The 27,258-nt window shown below is 40.3% G+C and overlaps 1 protein-coding gene across 1 annotated transcript in view; it reads right to left on the bottom strand.

The window, feature by feature from the left end:
* The window catches only part of MCUR1 (mitochondrial calcium uniporter regulator 1), a 30,803-nt gene extending 4,130 nt beyond the window's left edge, over positions 1-26,673 (bottom strand). Inside the window, exons 1-8 of the mRNA XM_072813991.1 lie at positions 26,276-26,673; positions 18,094-18,231; positions 13,391-13,494; positions 12,655-12,756; positions 12,050-12,091; positions 11,269-11,340; positions 7,576-7,629; positions 4,397-4,511 (exon numbers count right to left, since the gene is read on the bottom strand). Coding sequence (XP_072670092.1) covers positions 4,397-4,511; positions 7,576-7,629; positions 11,269-11,340; positions 12,050-12,091; positions 12,655-12,756; positions 13,391-13,494; positions 18,094-18,231; positions 26,276-26,597 — 949 coding nt within the window. The 5' untranslated portion in view covers positions 26,598-26,673. The remainder of the gene's footprint in view (positions 1-4,396; positions 4,512-7,575; positions 7,630-11,268; positions 11,341-12,049; positions 12,092-12,654; positions 12,757-13,390; positions 13,495-18,093; positions 18,232-26,275) is intronic.
* Positions 26,674-27,258: the final 585 nt, after the last annotated feature.

Raw genomic sequence — 27,258 nt, 5'->3', positions numbered from 1 at the left:
ACTTTGTGCTTAAAACTCATTTCCCCTCTATACAAGCTCCCAATTCCAACCATCTTGAGTCACATTGAATTCCCATGTACAGAGATGAATAAAAAAATCTTTTAAAAATCCCTCATTTCCCCTCAAACAAGTATTACACTTGAGCATGCTAATTCTTTTGAATAAAAAGTTTATTTTATAAGTAAGCACTTTCAAAGTTGTCTATACAAACCCAATTTTTAAGGTTTTCTTATAATACACCAGTGTTATCATACACAATGGAGGGAGTAACATTAAAACACAGTGCAGGCACAAGTTGTTCTAGATTTGCCTACTCATTGAATAATTTGAATGAAAAGTGTAGTAGTCACACAGAAATAATTAAATATTTTAGATAATAAAAATATTATGCCTACTGTATTATACAACAAAATGGAACTGAATATTTGCTTATGTGATAAAAGGGTTAATAAATCATTTGGGTTATAATCGGAAGAACATAAGTGTAAATCTGTAAAGATATTTTCCAAATAAAATTTCAGTGAAAGGCTAAACATTCTCAAGCATAAAGAATACATCAAGAATAAATCGTGCTTAACATGCTGTTGCTTTAGTGTCAGAAAAGCCACAAATTTGATAAACGTATGGTTAAAGCCAATGTTTCCTAGGCATGAATTCTACTGTAGTTACCATTTATGTGATACTTGTTTGGAAATGATGCCAACAGTATCAACATAGCTTTGCAGGGTGGGGGAAGAGAAACGCTCGCCCATGCTGACATGGTTAATTAACAGGCAGAGGCAGCGACGGAGAAGGCTGGAACACGAGAGGGGAGCTCATGTCACTAAATGCAGCTACAGAGGTAAAAGCACGAGCTGAGCTGGGGACAACCCAGGCAGGGACATGTTCTCTGTGGCTCAGGATTTTTATTTTTAGAGTGTTCCGAGACAAATTCCAGCAAGATGTCTGGTTTGAGTCAAGCCTTTCTTCTTGAACTTGACTTCTCAACTGAGGTACTTGGCATACTTAAGGGAAAAAATGAATACAACTCAGATTTAGTTTTGTTAGATATTAAGCTAAAAAACCAGCTGAAGGAGTAAGAACAGCCCAGAAAAATCAAAATCCTGTTTCCTGTAAAGAAATGTATAGGCAGACAGGTTTTGCTTATTAAAGGAACAGGAAAGGAGTAGAATTAGAGTTTGGGCTTTTTAAACAAGAAAAGGAGAGAGAAGAAAGTAGGAATGTAGAGGAACCCCTCAGAATGGAAATGAAATACAGATCCTATCCATCTGATGTTCTGCTTTGGGCGTTTGTAGCTAAGGCACCTGTGCCTACAGGGGTATGTTCGCAGTATCTGGCTCTGGTTGATTTCCCAGGTGGTACACACGGGTTATCTGCAAGTCGTACTAGGCATCTCCTGAAATTAGGCTAAGGCCTAAATCCCAAAGCGATGGCAATCCCGAGCCAGGCTAGTTCAGGAAGTTGTCCCACTGTGTCCAGTCCCAGCATGCTTGTGCTCCCCCCAGAAGTCTAGGCCAGCTAGCAGTGGGAAAGGTATGCTTCTATTTCTGGCTCATGCTTTTCAAATAGTATGCATTTGGCCAAACAATGGGAACACAGTCCCAAACCCCCTGACTTCCATATATGCATGCAATCTGAGCCACCAAAATTGAGTTCATTTTTTCCCGAGGCTGTTCTGTACACAGTAAAATTCAAGGCCCAAATTCAGTGACTGGTGCAGCACACCATAAACCAGTAGGACTGTCATTTGGAATACTTTTGGCAGATGAAAGAGTATCACCCCACCAAATGTCATTCAAAAAATATTTTACCGGGAAATAAGGTCACTTTGCTTGTTTTTAAGCTATACAAATCAGTGTTTACTTTGAGACATAATTGCATACAGCACTTTTTCCTCTTGGGGATTCTGTTAATTTTGGAAGAATGTCTGTGCTCCAGGCTCTTTCTCCAAACTCTTACCATAGTTATAACTCTATCAAGTAGTTGCAAATGTAAATGTGGTCTTAATGGGATGTTACTCACTAAAATCTGTTAATACTTAAGGCAACTGCTAAATGTGCAGTATTTTCTGGGACTTCTCTGAAAGGGGAAGCACATATTGCTACAGTATTTTATGAAGCAGTTGATATAATCTTGGACCAAGTTGAAAACAATCAAATCATTATTCACTTTGAAACTGATACTACGAATGCCAAAATACTTGATTTTCAGGCTCATCTGGAGTTCAGCAGCTTCGTGCTAAACATATGTTTTAAAAAAGGCAATGACTTACATTTTCTAAAGTTTGACATCCAAAGGACAAAGGTAACTTTCTTGCAATGCAGTCAGAACAGTGACAATGGGTGATTTATTCCACAGTTCCATCAACAGGCATGTCTGTGGTTCCCCATTGTACCAGATTTTGCGCACGTGTGTATGTAGAGAAAGACAAACGTGCTCTCGATGTCCTTGTTTTTAAAGTGCTATTCTCTCCCAGGCCATTCAAATAACATGAGAATGTGCTTCCCTAAAAGAACCCCGGCTGTATCTAGAGATTTGTTTTAAAAAATAGAAGGTAGGCATGAGAGTGTCTTTACCAACCAAAGGAATCAAATTTGATTAGGATAATACGTGGCATGACAGCTCTCTAATTTTAAAGCCTACAATCTGAGCTTGTAATTGGCAAAGGCATATTCATTAAAGACTTTCTAAGAAGTGCAGATGCTATCTGAATATCTAGATATTGCTACAGAAGGAAAACTGAGTGCCTCTCTTGTATACAAAGCAGATGAAGACCAGCAGGAAAGAGAACTTGTCTCACAAACTGGGACATCCATGCTGAAAATTATCAAGTTTTCTGGGTAGGCAATGCCAGAAGTGGAGTATTGATATAGTTCTTAGGCCATGGGGAGAGGATGGGAGAGAAAGATTCCCTATCATAATTATAAAACTTCATTAGGCAATAAAACTTTCTAGCTGAGAGACATATGAAAAATAACCAAGACAATAACTTACTAAGACAATGGAAATTCAAAGAAAAAAATTCCTTTAGGGGATAGTACAGGTGAATCATTACTACACCTGACTGGCTGCAGGGAAGGACGGGGTTACTAGGTACAGAGGGTTCGGTGCTCTTGGTTTAGTTTGGGTGATTCTTTAGTACTTAGTGAAACCAGATGTGCCTTTTAGGTGGAGACGCCCCCCTCAATCCTCTATGTGACAGAAGATTTAAAATTGTAGAGAGTCATAATATTTACTGTTGGCAAGTTCACTGGTCCAGCTGAGTGGGGTCTTCGTGCTTTGTCCACCACTCATTGTTACAAAGGCAACTAAACAAAAAAGACGAAAGGAACCATTATGAATTCGTTCATTGGTTATATGTCCATAATCTGCATAAAATAGATAATATACAATAAATCAAAACGAGGGTTAAAATGTGGAAATGGTGGGGGGTGGGGAGAAAAGGCACAGCAATCTGGTATTCTTAAGGCAAAACAATTGGGATCTCTTTAAAAAGACACTTTATTATATCCACAGGCGGTAAAATCCCAGAGCTACTGTTAGGCACGTGAATACAGACCCTGTAAGAAAAAAATGAGCAAAGGATTAGTTGTGTTAACAGTTACCAAAGGATCAACTTTTTATTAAGAAAATATATAGATGCTTATCCACCTATCCACGGAGCAGAAAAAACAAATGTAAGCAGCTCAGGTTGCTTGCTGAGGTGCCACATTCCACAAGACACCTGCCTATTTTTTTTTTTTTTTTGACACCTGCCTATTAAAACACTCCATCCTTTACAATTATCTTCAAAGTAAAAACGTATCCAATATTCAATAAAACTTTTCAGGGAAAGTCATAAATACTGTGATCACAAAGCATATATAAATGTACTATAGAGGGACACACCCTTTAAAACTTCCTGAACAAAACTCCACTTCTAAATGCTATTATGACTTAAAATATTGATTAATCCAAAATGTTAAATATGAGTTATAATAATTGCTAAGTTATTTTTATACAGGAAATCTTCATTCACTCTTCTGGCTCAAAAAATTGCAAAACCAAAATAACTCCTTACAAAGAGTGTCCCCAAGTGAAGCAGAAAGCATCCATAAAATATTGCCTTGAATTTCACTTAAAAAAAATTCCAAGTAACTACAGTTCAATGATAGTACCTTACAAAATTTAAGATTCTCAGTTGCAAGACACATTTTACTACTAAGGAAAAAAAATACTGATTATTGTATGATACTCTATCTACTGGATATCAAAACCTGCCTTCTAATATCAGAGATGTTAAAATGTGGGGGAAAAAATGTATTAGAATCGATGAAACACAGTATTCATCTTTGACTAATTTTCCAAATTTTATTTATTCTCAGCTTGTTTGAACTACCTAGATACAAGAGCTTACCTGCTAAATATTTAATGTTATCAAGCTTGTGTGACTCCAGCATGGTTTTGAGGCCAGCAACCTCAGTGTCTATCTTCCTGTCTGTTTGGGTGACCGCCCGATCTTGCTGGGCATGCTTTTAAAAGAGAGATTCACAGCATTAAACCACTTGAGATATACCTGCTATCCCCTTGGCTCCCTCTGTCCTAGAGACCCTCAACAGCAGGCGGCAGTCTGAGGGAAAGGTGGGGTGATTAAGGACATGTGGGCTTTAGCTTTAGTTCTACTATCTTCATGCTAGGATGCATTGGTTAGGGCCTTTAGCATCTCTGGGCCTGTTTTTTTTTTTTATAAATTTATTTTTTATTTGTGTTCAATTTGCCAACATATAGAATAATACCCAGTGCTCATCCCGTCAATGTCTGGGCCTGTTTAATTAGAAAAAAGCAAAGAAAAAAGAAAAAAAGAAAACCAAACACCCCAAAAACAAACTGTTGGCCCTGCCTTCACATAGGCTATCTGGACAACTGAACGTAATAATCTGTAAAATGCTTTTGTAAACTTTAGATTGCTCTACAAATTAAGATTAAAGTTACAAGGGATCCCTGGGTGGCGCAGTGGTTTGGCGCCTGCCTTTGGCCCAGGGCGCGATCCTGGAGACCCGGGATCGAATCCCACATTAGGCTCCTGGTGCATGGAGCCTGCTTCTCCCTCTGCCTGTGTCTCTGCCTCTCTCTCTCTCTCTGTGACTATCATAAATAAATAAAAAAGGAGAATTATTTAAAAAAAAAAAAAAAAAAAAAGATTAAAGTTACAAGTCAGCATTGTTCTCAATGACAATAAAGATGTCTTATCTTTCTAAATTCTTCTTAATGAGAAGTATACAAATAATGCTTTAAAAAGTGAATGTAGGGACGCCTGGGTGGCCCAGCAGTTGGGTGCCTGCCTTTGGCTCAGGTTGTGATCCCGGGATCCAGGATCGAGTCCTACATTGGGCTCCCTGTGAGGAACCTGCTTCTCCCTCTGCCTATGTCTCTGCTTCTGTGTCTCTCATGAATAAATAAATAAAATCTTAAAAAAAAAAAAAAAAAGTGAACGCAATCTTAGATAATCTTACAATTTTTTTTCATAGATCAAATACCAAGTGTTTTATTAGGAGACTTGGTTATACCAAAAGCCTCTTTGTATTCTCTATCAAATAAAATACAATTAAACTAGATACATAACCAATGCCCCTAAAGGATGGTGAGTTTGCCTGATGTTATAAAGGGGTTGTACTATTTCAATAATGCATAAAAGCATTGGAAATAATTAACTAAAATCCTAGGACAAGTTAAGAAAGATTGACCCTTGAATAACAGGTTTGAAGTGCATGGGTCCACTTTTACATGATTTGTTTTGACGTAGTACAGTACTGTAAATGTATTTTCTCTTCCTTATGATTTTAATAACATTTTTTTCCTCTAGCATACCTTATTATTGTAAGAATACATTATGTAATATAGGAGTGCCTGGCTGGCTCAGTTGGTTAAGCATTCAACTCCTGGTTTCTACTCAGGTCATGATCTCAGGGTCATGGGATCATGAACCCAAGTCTTCTTGGGATTCTCTCCCCCTCTGGCCCCTCTCCCCACCCTGGTGTGTGCATGTACGTGCGCGCGCACACACACACTCTCTCAAAAATAAATCTTTTTTTAAAAAGGAATACATTATATAATACACATATAATATACATGTTAATTATGTGTTAATTGACGTTTTATATTATCTGAAGGCTTCTAGTCAACAGTAGGCTATTAATAGTTAAGTTTCTGGCGAGTTCAAAGTTACACGCAGATTTGACTGCATGGGAAGGTCCCTAACCTCCCTATTGTTCAAGGATCACTTCTAGTTTCTTATGGCTAATAATTCAGGTAATGAGTAAGGAAATAAAGGCCCAGATGAGTAGAAAATTGTGTCAAAGGTTTTCCTCCAAGTATCTTCCAAGTTTCAGAGGTCCATAAGATGGAAAAAAGTAATGTATGCCATAAGTTTGAAAAATAATTTTAAAATCTCCATTCTTTGTTAGTCTTCCATCACTGGGATTTGAACTTTCATTAAGATAATCAAGTAAGGGGATCCCTGGGTGGCGCAGCAGTTTGGCGCCTGCCTTTGGCCCAGGGCGCGATCCTGGAGACCCGGGATCGAATCCCACGTCGGGCTCCCGGTGTATGGAGCCTGCTTCTCCCTCTGCCTATGTCTCTGCCTCTCTCTCTCTCTCTCTCTGTGACTATCATAAATAAATAAAAATTAAAAAAAAAAAAAAAGATAATCAAGTAAGTGCAAAAAAAAATTCTCTGGTACAACACTTCTGGGTACATACCCCAAAGAACTGAAAAGAGGGACTCCAACAGATATCTGTACAATCATGTTCATAGTAGCATTATTCACAATGGCAAAAAGATGGATGCAACCCGAGTTGTTCACTGACAGATAATCCAAACATGATCTATTCATACGTGGAATATTATTTGGCCTTAAAAAGGATGGAAATTCTGACCCAGGTTACAGCATGGATAAACCTTAAAGACCTTATGCTAAGTGAAAGAAGCCAGGACAAATATTATGATTCCACTTATATGAGGTCCCTAGAGTAGCCAAATTCATAGAGACAGACATAGTCCTGGTGGTGGCCACGGGCTGGGGGAAAAGGGGATGCAAGTCATGTGTTGTCGACAGGGAGAGTTTCAGTTCTACAAGATGCGAAGAGTTCTGTGGGTAGATGGCAATGATGGTTGTATAATGATGTGGATGTACCTAATGCCAATGAGTTGTATACTTAAAAATAGTTAAGATGGATGGAGGAGGCACCTGGGTGGCTCAGGCAGTTAACTATCTGCCTTCAGCTCAGGTCATAATCCTGGGGTCCTGGGTTCGAGCCCTGCATCAGGGGTGATGCAATCAGCTTCTCTCTCTCTCCCTCTGCCCTTCCCCACCACTCATTGTCTCTCTCTTTTGCTCAAATAAAAAAATAAAATCTTTTAAAAATGGTTAAGATGGTAATTTTATGTATACTTTACCACAACTAAAACAAAACAAACCTTAGGACATAAAACTTGCACGTACCCTCCCATAACACATCATTACAAAGGGCAGTAACCACGCATAGGATGAAGCCAAGATGAACACTATGACTAAGAAAAGTCAGTCTTATTTCTTACCAATGCCACCATTTCTGTCCTCATTTCCAGCAGCTTCCTTTCATTCAATGAGTACTGAAATAAACAAACACGTAACATAGGTCAGATTATGATTTATCTTCTTCTTCCTCTCCTCCTTCTCTTGTGCCTTAAATATTCTGGTCTCAGTACCTTCAAGAATATAGGATACCAGAAATCACCTCTGGAATCAAGGAGCCTACTTGACACATTAGATGTGTCTTCTGAAGTTTCTTCCTTGTAGCCACTCACTGCTCCAGTATCTGGATTCCCTTTGTCACCCTTCACCTCTCTCTTCTGCTCTTGTCATCTGTTTGCTCTGATGTCATTGGGCCCCTCCTACTTGTATAACAGCATTCCCCGGAGACCAATTTGCATGGCTGCTGAGTCATGTGCTTTTTGGCTTTGAGAGGATTGAAGAAAGTGGGGAACAATTTAGTTTGAGAGCTAACCCATCACAATCACAAAATTGGTCACTGCCTGAAACTTAGACAAAGATAGAAATGTTATAAAGTTGAGGAAAAAATAGTTTCAAGGAATATTATTATGTGACATAGACATTGCCTAAGGATACACCATAAGTACATCGGTACAAGAAATGCACAAAACCATCACATGTTGGTTTTAATTAAATAACAACAACCCACTTGGGTGTTGTCACAATCCAGTATCACTAAAAGAACTGACTAGCACTACCCAGAATCAAAGTGGTATCTTGCCTTTGGCTATTAACATTTATGCAAAGATTTAGTGCAATTTTGTTGACATGGAGACAAAAAATCAGACACGCCTCTCCTCAGCAATGGGTATGGGATTTAATTTAACAAATGAAAATCTATAATTTAAATGAAAAATTAGCATTTAATTCTTTACTAAATTAACCCTGTTATCGGGGAGAAAATGAATGCTTAAGTATTAGAATCTTTCTAGTTATAAAATGTTCCCCGGGAACTACCAGGGGACTTACAGTATAAAAACAATATGGCTCAGACATTTTTTTTTAAAAAAGGAGAAAAAACCTATGACCCCAAACCAAAGACTAGTCTAGGACCAAAGAAAGAATGCTCATCTCCATCTTCAAATGTCAGGGTTTCAGATGAAGAAAGAGTTATGCATTGAACTGCCACCAGAGGGCAGGGCAGACTAGATTTTTTCCACATCTCCCCAAGTCTTTATTGACCCGGCCACAAGAGAAAAGTTTGTATCTAGACGCTACCATTTTTAAAATAACATCAGGTGACTCTATCTCCCTGCACCACAAAGCAGTTTATAGGCCATACTGCTCTGAAACTGGCTGTAAGTATCACCAGTTATGTAACTGAAACACTATACAGAGTGGGAAGGTCCCAGTCCTCCTCACCAGCGCACCCTGAGAGTACACACTATTGTCCTGTACTTCACAGTGATCTTAAGTTCAGGATTACCAAGAACCACTTCTCAACTCAGTTAATAAATCCCATCAATTCACTGGCTTTCACCCATGTTCATCAGTCCTACATCTTCCTTAGCTATGGGCATCTTCCCAAATCAAGTGCCTTCAGATTTTTTGCTAAGTACACAATCCATAAGGACAAAGAGTAATTCAAAGAGTTTCTTCTTTTTTAGAGACTAATTGTATGCTACTGACTTTTAAGTATTTTAGTGATATTAGGTGAATTCATCTTTATGGTTGAAAAGTGGTTTTTGAGACAACAAAGGGACATGGGCATAATAATTATTTTGTACTACAAAGCTCAGCTTAACTCCTGAAATCCAGAGGCAGTTCCAGAAGAGTTAAGAACTTGTTTGAATTTCAGTACTGACTTCCTTTATCATCGTCGCATATTCCGGTTAAAAGCAAACTGTGAAATATCAGAAGACAACAAACAATTGTGCACATTCGGTTTCTATAGGTGTATCCAGTTCTGTGTTAGTAAAAGATGCTTTACATGCCCTATTTTTCACTATTCTAATAAGAGAGAAGGTATCTAACTATTGCTATCACATTCAAATAAAGCCTGAACAAGAAGATAGATGAGTTAAGTCACTAGAGGCGACTCAATGTTATCTTTGTTAGAACGTACATATTCACTGCAGCATTATTTACAATTGCCGAGACACGGAAGACGTTAAGTGTCCACTGATGGATGAAGGGATGAAGAAAATGTGGTGGATATGTATAATGGAACATTATCCAGCCATAAAAAAAGAAGGGAATCCTGTCATTTGTGACAACATGGATGGACCCTGGGTGATTACCTTAAGCGAAATAAGAGAAAGACAAAATACTGTATGATCTTTCTTATGTGTGGAATCTAAAATCTAAAAAAACTTCCCCCAAAACAAAAAGAAGCCCCCCAACCCCAAACCCAAGCTCACAGATACAGAGAACAGAATGGTGGTTGCCAAAGGTTGGAGCTATGGGGTGGGTGAAATGGGTCAAAAGGTACAAACATAGAGTTGTAAAATAAGCTAAGTCCTGGGATGTAATGTACAGCATGGTGACTACAGTTAATAATACTGTATTGTAATATTTGAAAGTTGTGAAGAGAATAGATCTTAAAAGTTCTCATCAGAAGAAAAAAGTTTTGTAACTGTGTGGTGAGACGGTAACTAGACTTACAGTGGTGACCATTTTGCAATATATACAAAGATCAAATCATTATTATACAACTGAAAATAATAGAACACTGTGTCAATTATAACTGAATGAAATAAAAATGGAAAAAAAGGTGTTGTAAAAACTTTGAGGGGAAAAAATAGTACTTACATGCATTATTTTTGAAAAAGCAAATGGGCAGAATGGTATTTGCACAGCCTTCTTGGGTCCTGTATACGACCCCATAAGTTAACTGTACAGGTACAAGTACCTTTCAGCCTACTTACTTACAACCTACATTTCTGATATCTTTTTGGTAACAAATGTACCGAAGTACTTTCCCCAATTAAAAATTTCAATTGATGGACACCTGGGAGGCTTAGCGGTTAAATGTCTGCCTTCGGGAATCCCTGGGTGGTTCAGTGGTTTAGTGCCTGCCTTTAGCCCAGGGCATGATCCTGGAGTCTCGGGATCGAGTCTCGCATAGGGCTCCCGTTGCATGGAGCCTGCTTCTCCCTCTGCCTGTGTCTCTGCCTCTCTCTCTGTGTGACTATCATAAATAAATAAAAATTAAAAAAAAAAAAAGACAGATGATCAAAAAAAAGATGATCAATTTAACTTTTGAAAAATCAGGACTCCCCCCGCCCCCCCCAAAAAAGAAAAATCAGGACCTGGGGAGGTCTAAGGTTAAATTAAATTAGACTGAGTTTGATTTCTTTGATAATGTCTAAGTTACACATAATTTAGTCTCTCTCTGAAACAAAACGAGATTCAAACTTGACTTAACCAAGATCTTAATTAAAACAAAATTTTTTTTAAGGTTTTATTTTTAAGTAATCTCTACATACAATGTGGGCTTGAACTCATGACCCCAAGATCAAGAGTCACACATTCTACTGACTGAGCCAGCCAGGCGCCTCCCAATCTTTTCATTTCATTTTTGAAAGCATCAAATTTAAGCTATGCCAAAGTAAAATTAAAGAGAAAACTGTGTCTGACAATGATACACAGGTAAATGTTTAACAGACCTGGTGAACTATCTGTATGTTCAGACCGGACCAAGCATTCCATCCTGCAAAGAGATGAATTCATACTCTGTGTTTAATAAAGGAACATACCAATTCCTTCACTCTGCTCTTTTCTAGATTGAAGTCTAACTTGGTATCTGTTCGGACTTTGATCACTTCATCCTAGCAGGAGGGCAAACAGAGAGAGAAATCCAAAGTGAGAAATGGAAACCCTCTTGGGAGGTGAATCCTGGGACTTCCCAGTCATATATATACACATGACCCTCTTCTATAAAGCTTCAGTTGGTCCAGAGGGGGCTGTGGGTTACTGTTACTTTGAACCTCCAGAGTCTCAGTGTCATCCCCTTAGGGAATTTATGACTCAAACTGTTCCCGGGACAACTCTGGAAAGCAGAGATGGACTCAAAGAAGGAAAATATGGAATTCTGGTTTAAATAAAGCCTTCTTTCTGATACTCGTCAGAACCTTTTCTTCCTTAACATCCATGTCCTTTCCACTTAAAAAAAAAAAAGAAAAAAAGAAAGAAAGAAAAGAAATCCAAACAGCTGGCATAGTAAGCATTTTGAAATCACATGTAATTCTCTAAAGCCAGTCTTTTCTAACAGAACCTAAAGGCTCCAGGTGGCAACTTCTAACCATTTTTAAATTTAGAGATGACTTCATTCATCCTACATAATTTTCTTAATGAATTTGGTTACAGACATCACTCAATGGTCGTTGCTAAATCTTCCAGTGTGTACTTTTAAGACATATTATACAAATATTTAACATGGTATTAAGTTTTTAAGAACACCTAAAGTACTTCTTACATTATTTATTACTATGCCTATATAACTGCCAATAAGCACACAAACAGGACTGAGGATCTCACCATTATTTGTTGTTTTAATCGATGTAGTTCCACGTTTATCTTCTAAAAACACATTAAAAAAAAAGTCAAGGATATGGCTAGAAGGTTAGAAAAAAAGACATACAACTTGATAATAAACACACATTAGATGTTTTTGTGCACAGTTCTAACTCTCACTCCACATGAACCTGGTTGTATTCAGAATGAAAAATGAGCTGAAAAGCCTTAATGGCAGACATGATTATCTCTCCTGCCAGGACGTTATTACAACGCATGTGCCTACCTTGAAATCAGTTTTAATTCATCTTAGAAGTTACATAAAATCAGCAATACAATTGTTTTTTAAAGTAGGCTCCCCAGGCTGCGGCCCAATGTGAGGCTTGAACTCAAGACCCTGAGATCAAGACCTGAGCTGAGATCAAGAGTCAGATCTCAACCAACTGAGCCACCTGCGTGCCCCAGTAACACAATTGTTTTTAGTACACGTTTGCCTCCTTCAAGTGTTCTTTTAACGAATTCACTTTGTAAAAACGCATCTAACACGTGCACTTTTGTCCATGCATATCATGTCTCAATGTCTCAACAGTGACCATTTTTTATTAGTATGAGTGGCTCTCTAGTTTTACCTCATTTTCTGCTCTGAGGGCTGAAAATTCGCTCTTCTCCAAAATAATCATATCTTTTTTCACATTAGCAATCTGAGACATTATTTGCTGAACAGTGACCTCCTAGGAAAAGAAAAACAAAAAACATATAACCTAGTTGGCCTAGGATGTCTGCCTCCTACCTAGAATCATCTTAGTGAGAAACCAGGAAAAGTGGGATATGAGGAAAGAGGTTCAGCAAGGTCATTTTCTATTTCAGAATGAGGAAAGGAAAAGAATAAAGATTCAAGTCCAGTATCATCATCAAGTGAGCCAGTTAAAAGGGTGGCACAGCCTGAGGACCAGCAGCTCAAGAAAACACTGCTGTAATTCCAGCCACATCTCCATTTGTTAAGTATGGTAAACTGAATAGTCCATTTTCAAGCCTACTGAGTCTTCCAGCATGAGTCTACAATAGTTGACAAAATAGCTTCAAATACTTTTTCTTTTCTTTTTTTTTTTTTTAAAGTAGGCTCCCCAGTGTAGAGCCCAATGTGGGGCTTGAACTCATGACCCTCAGATCCAGATCCAAGCTAAGATCTGACTGAGCCACCTTGCTGCCCCTTAAAAAATATTTTTTATAGCACTGGAATTATTTGCCTCTCAACTATGGTTAAAAATATGATATGCTTTTCAGTAGAATATTATCTAATATATATTACAAATAACATCCCAGTCTTACACTTTAAATTTGCTACTGTGCTCTAACAAAGCTAACCTGCTGCATTTTGGTGACCATATCCTTGTAGACGATATCCATGTTGGCATCCGTGATCTTGACCAATGCAGAGACAGTGATTTCTGCTTGCTGAGTAGTGAACCCTAAGCAAACACAAAAAGACATTCACACTCTGGAGACTCCATTTATTGGTAGGAGGAGGGGGGGAACCCTTCACAGAAGGGGGGGAAATGTTTGAATTTAGAAAGACTGGAGTCCCAAGCTATGATGTGTCTGTCACTCTGGACAAGCATGACACACTTGAGTCTGTTTCTTCATGTAAGACAAAGAGCTGGGCTAGTGTCCTCTACTGTCCTATCTAGCTGTGAAAAATCATGTTTCCTTAGAATGTCTCATGATATAGAGGAAGCCTGCAATGTGGCGTGGTCAAGGAAAGAAAGGGAAAATCAAAATTACAGATGCAATTTACTGCTTTTGTAACTTAAAAGTTCTAGGTAATCATTATTTCATTCCCCATGGCCTAAATTTTCTATAAAAATGTGACTTCCTTAATTTTAAGATGCACACATTAGTAAGAATAATTTGCTTAAGCAGGAAAGCTCAATTATTTCATATCCAGCATAAATCCATCAATTCATTGACCACATAAACATAATTAGTAATTTCACTGTTCATTTATCTGATGTTAAAAGGTAAAATCCATTCTTTTACTTTTCTTCCACAAGTTTCTTCTTCGATTGCTTATGGAGAGGGAGCCAGTCTGGATGAAAAATATATTCTTTGATATTCAGTAAATGATGCTGAATTGAAAAATCCAACTCAGCAGTGATATCATTTTGTGGTTTTACAAATTCTATTTATTTATTCATGAGAGACACAAAGAAAGGCAGAGACATGGGCAGAGGGAGAAGCAGGCTCCCCATGAGGAGCCCGATGCAGGACCCCAGGATCCCAACCTGAGCCAAAGGCAGACACTCAACCACTGAGCCACCCAGGTGCCCCAATGCCATTGTTTTTAGTAACTTTAGATAACACTACTTGCAAAACTAGTAATGTTAATTAGGTGAACTTAAATTAAAAAATAAATAAAATTACAAATAAAAAATACTTTTAGATAGCAATTTATATTTTACATTGTAAATACTAATAAGATGCTTAAAACCAAGTCCCTAGAAAGTAATTTTTTTCTTTTTTTTTTTTTTAATTTTTATTTATTTATGATAGTCACAGAGAGAGAGAGAGAGAGAGAGAGAGAGAGGCAGAGACAGAGGCAGATGGAGAAGCAGGCTCCATGCACCGGGAGCCTAACATGGGATTCGATCCCGGGTCTCCAGGATCGTGCCCTGGGCCAAAGGCAGGCGCCAAACCGCTGTGCCACCCAGGGATCCCCGAAAGTAATTTTTTTCTATTAAATGCTTCCATCCATAAGAACTACAGAAGAGAGGCATCTGGGTGGCTCAGTGGTTGAGCTTCTCCCTTTGGCTCAAGGCATGATCCCTGAATCCCAGGATTGAGTCCCACATCAGGCTCCCTACAGGGCGCCTGTTTCTCCCTCTGCCTATGTCTCTGCCTCTCCCTCTGTGTGTCTCTCATGAATAAATAAAATCTTAAAAAAAAAAAAAAAAAACTACAGAACCTACTGATTCTTATAATTAAAGGCACATCTGTTTGAATAAAGTTATAACTGATATAATTTGGATGAGAAATACAGACTGTAATTTTTTTAAAACTTATTTTAGAGAGAAAGAGAGAGTACACACATACATGTACCAGTTGGGGGGAAGGGCAGAGAAAGAAGCCCAAGCAGACTCCCAGATGAGCAGAGCCTTGACGTGGGGCTTGATCTCATGACCCTGAGAGCATGACCTAAGCCGAAATCAAGAGTCTTAACTGACTGAGCCACCCAGGTGGCCCCTGACTATAATTAAGAAACAAAGACAAAAATTTAAAAGAGACAAAAGACCTCCAAAGACCTACTCCCTTCACTTGATTCAAAATGCTCTAATTTTCAACATGTGGGTCATGACTATCTAGAAAAATTATCCAAAAGGTTACCCACAAAAATGTAAATAATGTTGTTTCACTCTGGTGCGCTGCGATTCAGGATATTAATTGTTTCTTTTCTACCTTCCTAATTTTTTGAAAATGAAAATGTGTCTTGTGATTTTTAAAACCTTATGAAGTGTTCATAGTTAAACACAGTTTTAGTTTGGCAATTATGAAGAAAAGAAAAAGAATGGAGGAGAACTTATGCTGATACTAAACTCCATAACCTTATAATTTATAACCACCTGTGGGAAGAGAAATGGATAAGAAAAAGCAGAAGTTAGGCCTGAAAATCTACCGGGTTACCAATACAAAAGAATGTCTGGAGAAATGAGAGAACAAGACATGGGTTAGAGAGATTACAGACATGCAGGAAGTTTTGTGAAGCAAGAGACGCAGCCCTAGAGAAGACAAGGACAGAAAGTGGGAGAAGACAAAGATAAAAGATGTGAGACGCTTCCATCTGGGCCTCAACCTATGACATCTTAGATATCATTCATCTAAGAAGCCTCAAGCCCTACACTCAGTGGGGTCTTCAGAATACAGGTCTTGAGATATGCAGACTTGTAGGTCAAGGTTTGAAATAAAGCAGGAAGTACATCTATCGAAACATCACACTTTAAACATAAACAATGTTTATTTATCAAAAGTAAAAAAATATATTTTTTTTGGTGGGGGTGTGAAAATAAACCTCACCTGTTAACAGGACGAGGATGTGTGGCCATCTCGAGTCCATTGCAGCTACTTTGCCATTTAATAAGATTTATGATGCTCCTTTACTGTTGTCAAACACCTAGCGTATGGTGAAATGCCCTAATTCTCTTGAATATGGCTTTTTACAATGGGTTACTTTGAATGCAAGAACACAAGGTCCATACAAAAAAGGAAAAAGCAGGATGACTTCTGCTTATCCACATAATTTCTGATGCCTCTCTTCTCACTTCTATTTTTTTTAAAATTCTGAGTTCAAAGTAGTTTTGGTGAAAAAAGGCCTAAGCAATGAAAATTATATGTTTTTCCAAAGTGCATTCAAGTACACTGTATTTTCTTTAATACTCGAAAGAATCTTTGGAATTCTTATTGTGCCCACCCTGATGAGGACTTAGAAACTGGGAAGGATGGAGGTGCCTGAGTTGCTGAGTAGGTTTAGCGTCTGCCTTCAGCTCAGGTTATGATCTCTAGGTCCTGGGATCCAGCCCCGCCTTGGGCTCCCTGCTCAGTGGGGAGTCTGCTTCTCTCTCTCCCTCTGCCCCTCTTCCCTGCTCTTGCACATAGGTGCTCTCTCAAATCAATAAGTAAAATTTTAAAAAGAGAAAAATGAGGGATACCTGGGTGGCTCAGTGGTGGAGTATCTGCCTTTGGCTCAGGGTGTGATCCCAGACTCCTGGTATTGAGTCCCACATCAGGTTCCCCACAGGGGAGCCTGCTTCTCCCTCAGCCTGTCTCTGACTCTCTCCTTCTTTGTGTCTCTCACGAATGAGTAAGTAAAAATCTTTTAAAAAAAGAAAAAAGAACCCGGGAAGGATGAGAAAACTGTCTGGCTTTGCAGCTGGGCCCAGGCAGAGCTCGAACCCAGAGCTTCTAACTCCCCAACCAAGTACAGAACTCACTCTATCTACTTATCTGTCCTGGGCAAGAGAAGCACAGCTACAGATGGTAGCTCTGTAGAGAAGAGCACGTACAACTGGAGAAATATCTATACAGTGTAGTAAAGAGTCACAGTATAGAGAATCAGAATTCGTGTGTCTGTCTAGATAAGATTAAATGGGAACGTTACCTATGTCCTTAATGCATTTTCAATAAACATCTTATGTGTTGGAGAATCTTTAATTATCAGCAATAATGGAAAATATTAGTTGGACTACTAAAAAAAAACCCCACAAGATAAAATTGTAGTAATTGCTGCTCAGCAACATTTTAATTTCATAACAATTTTTTAAAAAGGTATTATTTATTTTTGACAGACACACAGAGAGAGGCAGGGACATAGCCAGAGGGAGAAGCAGGATCCAGGGTCCCTGGGACCCCTCGATCCCAGGACCCCGGGATCACGTCCTGAGCCAAAGGCAGACAGATGCTCAATCACTGAGCCACCTAGGCGCCCTTAATTTCATAACAATTTTAAAAGCACACAACATCGCAGTATCAAAAACTACCACTTTCGTGCTTCAGGTGGTTGTTACAGGAACCATTCCTGAGTTTTGCTAGCTTGTGTCTAAATTTTCATCTGTAATGCTATACTTCCCGAGTGATGTTTTAAAAATATACTTCTCATGGACAAAGAGGAAATGTGTGCAAAAAGTCTCCACTGTACTGTACTGGCGGAAGCAAAAATGTCCTTAAACAAAAAGTTAAGAACTTGAAAAAATGGGAGATTGATCAAAAGATTATCTGTAAACTTGAATATCAAAGAGAAATAGAAGCTAGATAAGATCATAATAACTCATGGGACGCCTGAGTGGCTCAGCGGTTGAGCGTCTGCCTTTGGCATGGGGTATGATCCCGAGGTCCAGGATCGAGTCCTGCATCGAGCTCCTTGTGGGGAGCCTGCTTCTCCCTTTGCCCATGTCTCTGCCTCTCTCTCTTTCTCTCATGAATAAATAAGTAAAATCTTAAAAACAAAACAAAACAAAAAAACAAGAACTCGTAATTTATAGTGTTTTTCCGTGGCACTGAGTGACCAACGGGAGAATTACCATTTTCTTCCAATAAACAAACTAAGGCATGAGTGTCAAAGTAGAGCTTCTTGTTCCCACAGGAGGTGAAATCTCTCTTCTTGTGCTCCAAATCTCTTCTGTGCTCCAGCTGCAGGCTCCCAGCAGAAAGGCTTAGCTCTACAATGTAAAGAACAATTAGGCTTAAAACAGGATCTGACGGTAAACAAAAGCTATGAAAGAATATCACATACCTTAAAAGCCTACCTGATTGGTTTGTGGGTTTTAGTTTATTTTTAGTAATCTTTATGCCCAACGTAGGACTCAAATTCGTGACCCAAGATCAAGAGTCACACACACTTCCAACTCAGGCAGCCAGGTGCCCCCCTTTTAAACAACAGCTTTATTGAGATGAAAATTTATATCCCATACAATTCACCCATGTCAAGTGTTCAATTTGATTTTTACTGGAATTCTGCAACATTCTGCACAGTCAACTCTAGAACATTTTCATTATCCCAAAAAGAAACCCTTCAGCTATCAAGCCCTAATCTCCCTACTCCCCTAACCTCAGGCAATTATCTTTCTGCGTCTACATATTTGCCTATGCTGGGCATTGCATATGAATAGAATCATAAGGGATGTGGTATCATGTGACTGGTTTCTTTCACTTAGGTGAGGTTTTCATGGTTCATTCACCTTATGATCATGTGCACTTTGTATCTTCTACTGCTGAAACACATTCTGTTTTAAGAATATACCAGTTTTTCCTTACCCACTCATCAGCTAAGGACAGGACACCTGAGTTGTTTCCACTTCTTGGCTGTTATGAACAATGCTGCTGTGAACATTTGTGTATGAGATTCTGTGTGTGAACAAGTTTTTGAGTCTCTTGGGTATACAGACAGGAACCGAATTGTTGCATCATAGAGTGACTGTCTTTAACTTTATGAGGTTATGCCAGACTGTTTCCCAAAGTGGCTACACCACTTTTTATTCCCAACAGCAGTACCTGAGGGTTCCAATTTCTCTACATTCTCAACACTTTTTAAAAAAATTATTTATTTATTTATTCATAGAGACACAGAGAGAGAGAGAGAGGCAGAGACACAGACAAAGGGAGAAGCAGGCTCCATGCAGAGAGCCTGACGTGGGACTCGATCCAGGGTCTCCAGGGTCTCCAAGATCACACCCTGGGCTGCAGGTGGCGCTAAACCGCTGCGCCACCGGGGCTGCCCCTCAACACTTGTTATTGTTTTTTTTATCATAACCATCCTAGTAGATGTAAAGAGATATCCCAATACAATTTTTAAATTTTATTATTTTTTATGTGTCTCTTTGACTATGGTTTTTACATATTTGTTCTCTATAATTAAGAGTATTTATTGGCTTGTCTCTTTTTTCATTTGTTCATTTGTTTCTTAAATCTCACACAAGTGAAATCCTATGGTGTTTGTCTTTCTCTTATTTCACTTAGCATTATACACTCTAGCTCTACCATGTCACTGCAAATGGCAAGATTTTGTTCCTTTTTATTGCTAAATAAGTCTATTTTATGTGTATGTGTGTATATACACACACCACCTCTTCTTTATCCATTCATTTATCGATGGACATTTGGGCTGCTCCCATATTTTGGCTATTGTAAATAATGTTGCAATAAGCATAAGAATAGCTCATTGTAGTTTTGATTTGTACTTCCTTAATGCCAATGATGTTGAGCATCTTTTCATTGCTAATTGGTCATCTGCATATCTTCTTTGGAGAAACATCTATTTAGACTCTTTGCCCATCTAAAAAAATTGTGTTACCTTTTGGGGCACTTGGGTGGCACTGTCAGTTAAGCTTCTGACTCTTGGTTTCATGATCTCAGTCATGAGATCGACCCCCACTTCGGGCTCCAAGCTCAGTGCAGATTCTGCTTGAGATTCTCTCTCCCCTTCCCTCTGCTCTTTTCACACATGTTCTCTCTAATAAATAAACAAATCTTTTTAAAAATTGGGTTATCTTTTTATTATTGAGTTAGTTGTTCAGAATTCTTTATACATTTTAGATATAAGTTCCTTATCATATGTATAATTTGCAAATATTCTCTCCCACTCTGTGGACTGGCTTTCACCTTCTTGATGGTGCCTTTCGAACCACAATAGTTTTAATTTTAATGAAGTCCTATTCATTCATTCATTCATTCATTCATTCATGTATATTACTTGTGCTTTTGGTGTCACATCTAAGAAACTACTGGCTAATTCCAGGACACAGATTCATACCAGTTTTTTTCTAAGAGTTTTACAGTTTCCCCTCATATTTAGATTTCGATCCATTTGAGTTAACTTTTATGTCGTGTGAGATGAGAGTTCAACTTCTTTTGTGTGAGGAAATCTAGTTGTTTCAGCATTATCTTGGAACTTCTCAAAAATCAGTTGACTGTAAATCATCTCTGGATTCTCCATCCTATTCCACTGAATTATATCTATCCTTATACCAGGGACACATTGTCTTGATTACTTGTAGCTCTGTAGTTTTTATATCCAGAAAGGAGTTTTCTAATTTTGTTCTTTTTTCAAGATTACGTTGGCCATTCCAAGTCCCTTCCATTTCCGTATGCATTTTAGGATCAGTTTATCAACTTCTACAGAGAAGCCACCTGAAACTTTGACATTTAAAACTTTTGTTTTAAATCTGTAGATCCAAAAAAAAATCTGTAGATCAATTTGGGGGAGTACAAAGTCTTCCAAGCTATGAACATAGGATGTTTTTCCATTTATTTAGGTCTTCAATTTCTTCAATGTAGGTTTCACAGTACAGCTGACCCTTGAATCCAGGTTTGAGCCACAAGAGTCCACTCATTACACGGATTTTTTACAGTATAGTATTTCCTCTTCTTTATGATTTTTTTTTTGATTTTCTTTTGTTTTTAAATTTTATTTGAGAGAGAAAGAGCATTTGAGCATGAGCAGGGGAGGAACAGAGGGAAAGGAAGTAGACCCCCTGCTGAGCAGGAAGCCTGACAAGGCTCTATCCAGGATCATGATCTAAGCCAAAGCAGACACCCAACTGACCAAGCTACCCAGGTGCCCCTCTTTATGATTTTCTTAATAACATTTTCTCTAATTTATATTAAGAATACATATTATAACACATAATATATAAAATATGTGTTGTCTCTCTCTTATGGTAAAGTTTCTGGCCAATAGTAACCTATTAATGGTTAAATTTGGGGGAAGTCAAACGTTATACACGTATTTCAACTTTGTGGGAGTTGGCATTCCTAAGGGTCAATCATATGAGTTTTTTGTTCAGTTTATCCCTAAGTACTTTATTCTTTTTGTTACTACTATAAAGGGAGTTGTTTTTTAGACTGTTCATTCTAGTGTAGAGTAATGCAATTGATTTTTGTATTTTTTTTGTTATTTTTTCTTAAAGATTTTATTTATTTTTTCGTGAGAGACACAGAGAGAGAAAGAGAGAGAGAGAGGCAGAGACAAAGGCAGAGGGAGAAGCAGGCTCCATACAGGGAGCCCGACGTGGGACTTGATCCTGGGTCTCCAGGATCACGCCCTGGGCTGAAGGCAGTGCTAAACTGCTGAGCCACCCAGGCTGCCCTTTTGTTATATTTTTAATGTTGATCTTGTATCCTAAATTCTCGTTGAACTTGTTAATTAGCTCTAATGGTATTCTCAATTTCTTAGACTTTTCCACGCACAAGGTCATCACCTGTGAACAGTGATAGTTTTACTTCCTCCTTTTCAATCTGGAGGCCTTTCCATTGTCTTGCCCTGGTTAAAACTTCTAGTACAAAAAAAAAAAAAAAAAGAACTTCTAGTACAACACTGCACGAATGGTGATGGCAGATATCCCTGCTTCTGACCTTTGGAGGGAAAGCATTCATCTTTCACCATTTAAGTATGATACTAGCTGTGGGTTTTTTACAGATGTCCTTTATCACTGAGGTAGTTCCCTTCTATTCCTAATTTGTCAAGTGCTTTTTATCATGATGGGGTGCTGAATTTTGTCAAATTCCTTTTCCATGGCTTTTGAGATGATCACATGGTCTCTCTTCTCTGTTAAATTGATTTTCCAATGTTAAATGAACCTGTTGTTTTCAGGATAGAAATCTCCTTTGGTCATGATGTGTACTCCTTGTTTACATATTGCTGGATTTGATTTGGTGAGCATTTTGTTGAGGATTTATGTGTCTTTACTCATAAGACGTCTATAGTTTTCTTTCTTTGTGATGTCTATGAAAAAAAGCCTCTTTAGAGAGATGTGTTCTAATAATTTATATGTTACCTTTCCTATGAATTTCTGTGCATTTAGCCACAGATCAAACTCATTTTGTAAACTTGTTTCAAGGTGCTCATTTGAAGAAGGTAGGATGTTAATAGTTCTCTGGCTTTTGTATTTCATGAACCATACATATAGTTTAAAAAAAAAGTAACAATTGCAAGTCCAATTAGTAATTCTGTCAAGAAAGAACATTTAAACACAATAACTCCTTACTATTACAAACATTATGAAAGACATTTTGACAGTAAAAGAAAAAGAGATGGACAATATGAAAAAAAAAAACTTTCATTTCAACGTAATAAACACAGCTGTATGAAAATATTGCTACATATTTGTCCTTACTTTTCTATGATCCCAGGTTTGTAGAAGAAGCAAGTCACTACTAACTCGAAATTCTAAGGTTTTCCCAGTAAATCCCCTAAGTGACCAGAACGATAGTTCACCTAACCAGCTCCTATTGTTAATCCTTCACCTCTAAAGGATACGTGACATGGACTGGACCCTAGAGATCTGATGCTTGTCTGTAATCCTATAGCAGTGGATCCCACCTTGGAAAGAGGATCACAGTCAGTGTCCAGATAAATACGAGATCCAATAATCATTTTGTACCAAGCACTGTTTGCAGACTGACAATATATAAAATGCAACAACTGTTATATGTTTGAGTTTAATGATTTAAAAAAAAAAAAAAAAGGCCCTTACATTCAGAGAACCATTAGCCTACAGTGCTGGGTCCTTGGCAAGGCACACAAATACAAAGCCTGTCCTAATTTAGCCAACACCTACTGTTTCAGGTTTCTTTCCAGTCACCTAAGCTATTCTGTGTCCTGCACTTGCATACCTTGGTGCTCCATCCTTAAGTCTGGCTTGCCCTCCCTTTTTCAAATGACAAATTTTAAGCATCCTTTTTACCTCTCTATTTTACAATCAGCTAAGCAAATTATTATGTTCTGGGCAGGGCATTATGCTACACTGTGTGGTTTGATCGGCCAGTTCCACCCAGGTTAGAGGGCAGCCTTGATTGCTCTTTATCTATGTTCAGATAGCTCAGTTCAGATAGCTCAATCACAGCACTTATCCTATTAGTTCCACATCGGTATCATCTGTGAGTCCAAACATCCCAAGAGCAGCCAGTCTTAGTCATTTTCATGTTCTTAGCATCTAACCTGGCATACTGCAGGCCAGAAATAACTTTGTTTTTTGTTTGTTTGTTTTTTTTTTTTTTTTTTTTAGAAATAACTTTGTAAGAGAATTCTAGGATCTGGATCATGAGACTCCCTAGAAAGAAAATTTGAAATCAACTCCTTTTACCTATTCACTTATAATCTTCCCTTTTTACATAAATTAGCTCAGTTAAATCTGGTCCTTTTTTCATTCTTTATCCCTAGTATGAGACAAAACTGGCTCCAAGAGAAGAGACTCCAAATATCTGCTTGACACAGAACAGATCTAGCTTGAGAAAGTGGTGAATGACTGACTGAATGTCTCAAGGGGCTCTCTAGAGGGTAACCCACCCATTTTTAAACTGTGATCTATTGTCCCATAGGTCAGGGAGCTTGAAAACATTAGAACTGGCCAGTGAAGAGTGATGGGATTTTTCTAGTACCAAATTTCTCACTTCTAACAACAAATCATCATTTGTGTGGTTTGAAACATCTCTTGCAGTTACACACACACACCCAAAATAAAGTATCATGACTACTTTCTTTTTTTTTTTTTTTCATGACTACTTTCTAAGCAAGAACTAATTCCAATTTAGATGCCACAGATTTTTTTCTCGCCCAAAACAACTGGAATTCATTTCAACTGCAAGCTTACTTCAACACAATATGTACTATCATCTAAAAAGTGGAGAAAAGGGCTGGCCACTTCTCACTTGGCAGGCCAACTCCTGCTGATGGAAACTGAATGCCATCTTGCCTTCTGTCAAAGGGCAAAGCCTGAGGAGGAGCAATACTCTGGCATTCAGAATACCTCTGACTCACTTTTCCTCCTTTATTGTGACAACAAAGTAAGACCCAAGAACTATGAATTCCTACTAATAACCAGGAAGTAAACTGAGCTATGTTAAAGTGTAATGGATAAATCCTCCTCTGGGGGGACCTTCAGGATATCAAAAGGATATTAAAAACACACACAAAAGCAGCCCAAAGTTAGCCAGGAATGGAGGAGGAAACCAAGTGTAAACTTGCTATTCATAAATCCTTAAGTTTCAGGAGCCCTACTGAGAACCCTGGCACCAAACATATCACCAGGCTGAAAGCAAAGGAACAAAACTCATTTGCTGACGCTTGCTCCTTAACTATGTTGTGGGTGCTTCCCCGTATTTAAGCATCCATCCTCATTCCGAAGAAACGAGATCCTTTGCCCCTAAGCCAATAGTACTGCCTTCCGGATATGATGTCAGAAAACCGATGAGAAAGAATACTCTTCTTCCCTTTTGCCTCACAGTCTTGAATGATGAGCAGAAAATAAATCACAAGTTACCAACTCGTCCAAAAAAAAAAAAAAAAAAAAAAGAGCAACAAAGTACAAAAGTACTGAAATAAAGACCAAAGTCATCTCTAAGTCATAATTACTGACAAAGCTCATCGCTCATTCCCCACCCTTTATATGTAAAGCTTCTTTCCTTCCCTTTTTTGCTCTCCCAATCAAGTGTCTTCCCCAGTATTCTTAGATTTTTGCTCTCCCAATCAAGTGTCTTCCCCAAAGGTATTCTTAGATTTTACAAAAAACCAACAATTACCGGGCATTTCTATTAAGAAAGGCATTAAAAAAAAAGCCTTCAGTGTGGTTACTGAAGGCTACTGACCCACACCATAAGCGGTATTTTTGCCCTTTGCTAATAAAGATGACTCCAAATGATATTTTCCTCAACAATTTGCTATCTAGGAAATAGAGCCTAGGCTTCCCTCATCTTCCTGCAGGATAGTAACTGCCCTCACCTCCTCCAAGTATTTAATCAAATGCCACCTTCTCAATGAAACCTATTCTGAAGGGCGCCTGGGTGGCTCAGTTGAGCGTCTGCCTTCGGCTCAGGGCATGATGGGGGGGTTCTGGGATCGGGTCCCACGTCGGGCTCCCTGCATGGAGCCTGCTTCTCCCTATGCCTGTGTCTCTGCCTCTCTCCGTTGTCTCTCATGAATAAAAAAAAAAAAAAAAATCTTAAAAAACAAAACCAAAAAATCCTATTCTGATAAGTGCATTTAAAATTCATAGCTGGACGCCCGCTTTTGGGTAGCCTGTGTGGCTCAGCCTTTTAGCATCACCTTCCGCCCAGGGTGTGATTCTGGAGACCCAGGATCGAGTCCCACGTCGGGCTCCCTGCATGGAGCCTGCTTCTCCCTCTGCCTGTGTCTCTCTCTCTCTCTCTGTCTCTCATGAATGAATGAATGAATGAATGAATGAATGAATAAATAAATAAATAAATAAATAAATAAAATAAATTCCTAGCTGGAAAAAAAAATAATAATAAAATAAATGAATTCCTAGCTGGAAGCGCACCTCCACTTCTTCCCGGGCAGCATGTATCACTTCCACCACGTACGTGTCAATGTCGTGCCCACGCCAGCTGCAGCTCCCTACGGGCATCATCTCGTCTGCCGGGGGGGAGCTGCGGGGCTTCGTGGACGGGCGCGCCCCGAGCACCCAGAAAAGCGCCGGCCGAGCCCAGAACCGGCAACTGGTGTTGAGGGAGTCCACAGGTCCACGCGAGTCGGGGGTGAACCCGCAGGGCCCGGCGCCGCGCCCCTCAGCTCGCACGCCCCCCCGCCCCCCCGGCCCCCCCCGCCCCGCGGCGCGCCGCCCTCGGGGTCACACAGACCTTCGTCCTAGCCCGGCGGGGCCCGGCGACCTCGGCCGCCCCGCCCTGCCCGGAGGCCCGCGCCAACGCCGCCCCTCCCCGGGGCCCCGCCCGGCCCTCACCTCACCTCACCTCTCCGCGGGGGAGCGAGGGCGGCCGCCCGGCGGCGACACAGGCGGAGGGCGCCGGCAGCCCAGGCGACGCCCGGGGCGAGGCCCGCCGGGGGCGCGCGGGGCGCCAGGCGCGGGCGCTCGGGGTCGGCGGGGGCCTTGCGCGGGGCGACGGCGGCCAGGCGCGGGGGCGGCACGAGCAGGAGGAGCAGCAGCGAGGACGCGCGTGACGCGCCGCCCAGGGCCGCCGCAGCCCCGCGCCCCGGACCCCCGCGCGGCGCTGACGGGCAGCCGGCCGAGGACAGGAAGGGCAGGAGCCGCCGGCGGCCCGGCGGACGGTCCATCGGCACGGCGCTCACCGGCCCGGCCGCGCGCTCATGCCGCTCGCGCGTCCGCCCACGGCGTCGGACGGCCGGAGGGAGCGTGGGCGGCGGCGCCGGCCCGCCCTTTACTTCCGGGAGGGCGGGGCCCCGACGCACGACGGGGCGGGGCCTGCGGGGGGCGGGGCCTGCGGGAGGGCGGGGCTCCGACGCGCGACGGGGCGGGGCCTGCGGGAGGGCGGGGCCTGCGGGAGGGCGGGGCCAGGCTCCGCCCCACGCCCTGCTCGGCAGCCTGGAGGCCGCGGCGGCTCCCGGGGCTGCGCTGCCCTCCCGGCTGCCCCGATTTACACGTTCATCACACCGGTGCCCTTACAAACCCGAGCATGACTCCGACGCCCTTCGGAGTACCTGGAGGCGTGCCCCGCACCACCGGCCTTCCCTAGACTATACTTCCCCGTCTGAAGTGCCCCCAGAGTGTGGCCCCGGGGTGCATGCTAAGGAATTAACAAAGCCCGCGGAGCGGTGCTTACGCGGTTCAATGCGTTTTAAAAGCTGAACTTCAGAGCTTTTGTTTCCGGATTAGCTCACCAAGAAAGGAGAAAGTCTCAATCTGGGGAATTTAAAACGTGGGGCAAGGTTGTTCACTGAGACCTCCTGGTGCGAGACATTAGAAACAGGTGGTGTT

This window comes from Canis lupus, chromosome 37 (assembly GCF_048164855.1).
Source record: "Canis lupus baileyi chromosome 37, mCanLup2.hap1, whole genome shotgun sequence".
In the NCBI taxonomy this organism is placed as follows: Eukaryota; Metazoa; Chordata; class Mammalia; order Carnivora; family Canidae; genus Canis; species Canis lupus.
This window is presented reverse-complemented; position numbering and strand designations above follow the sequence as displayed.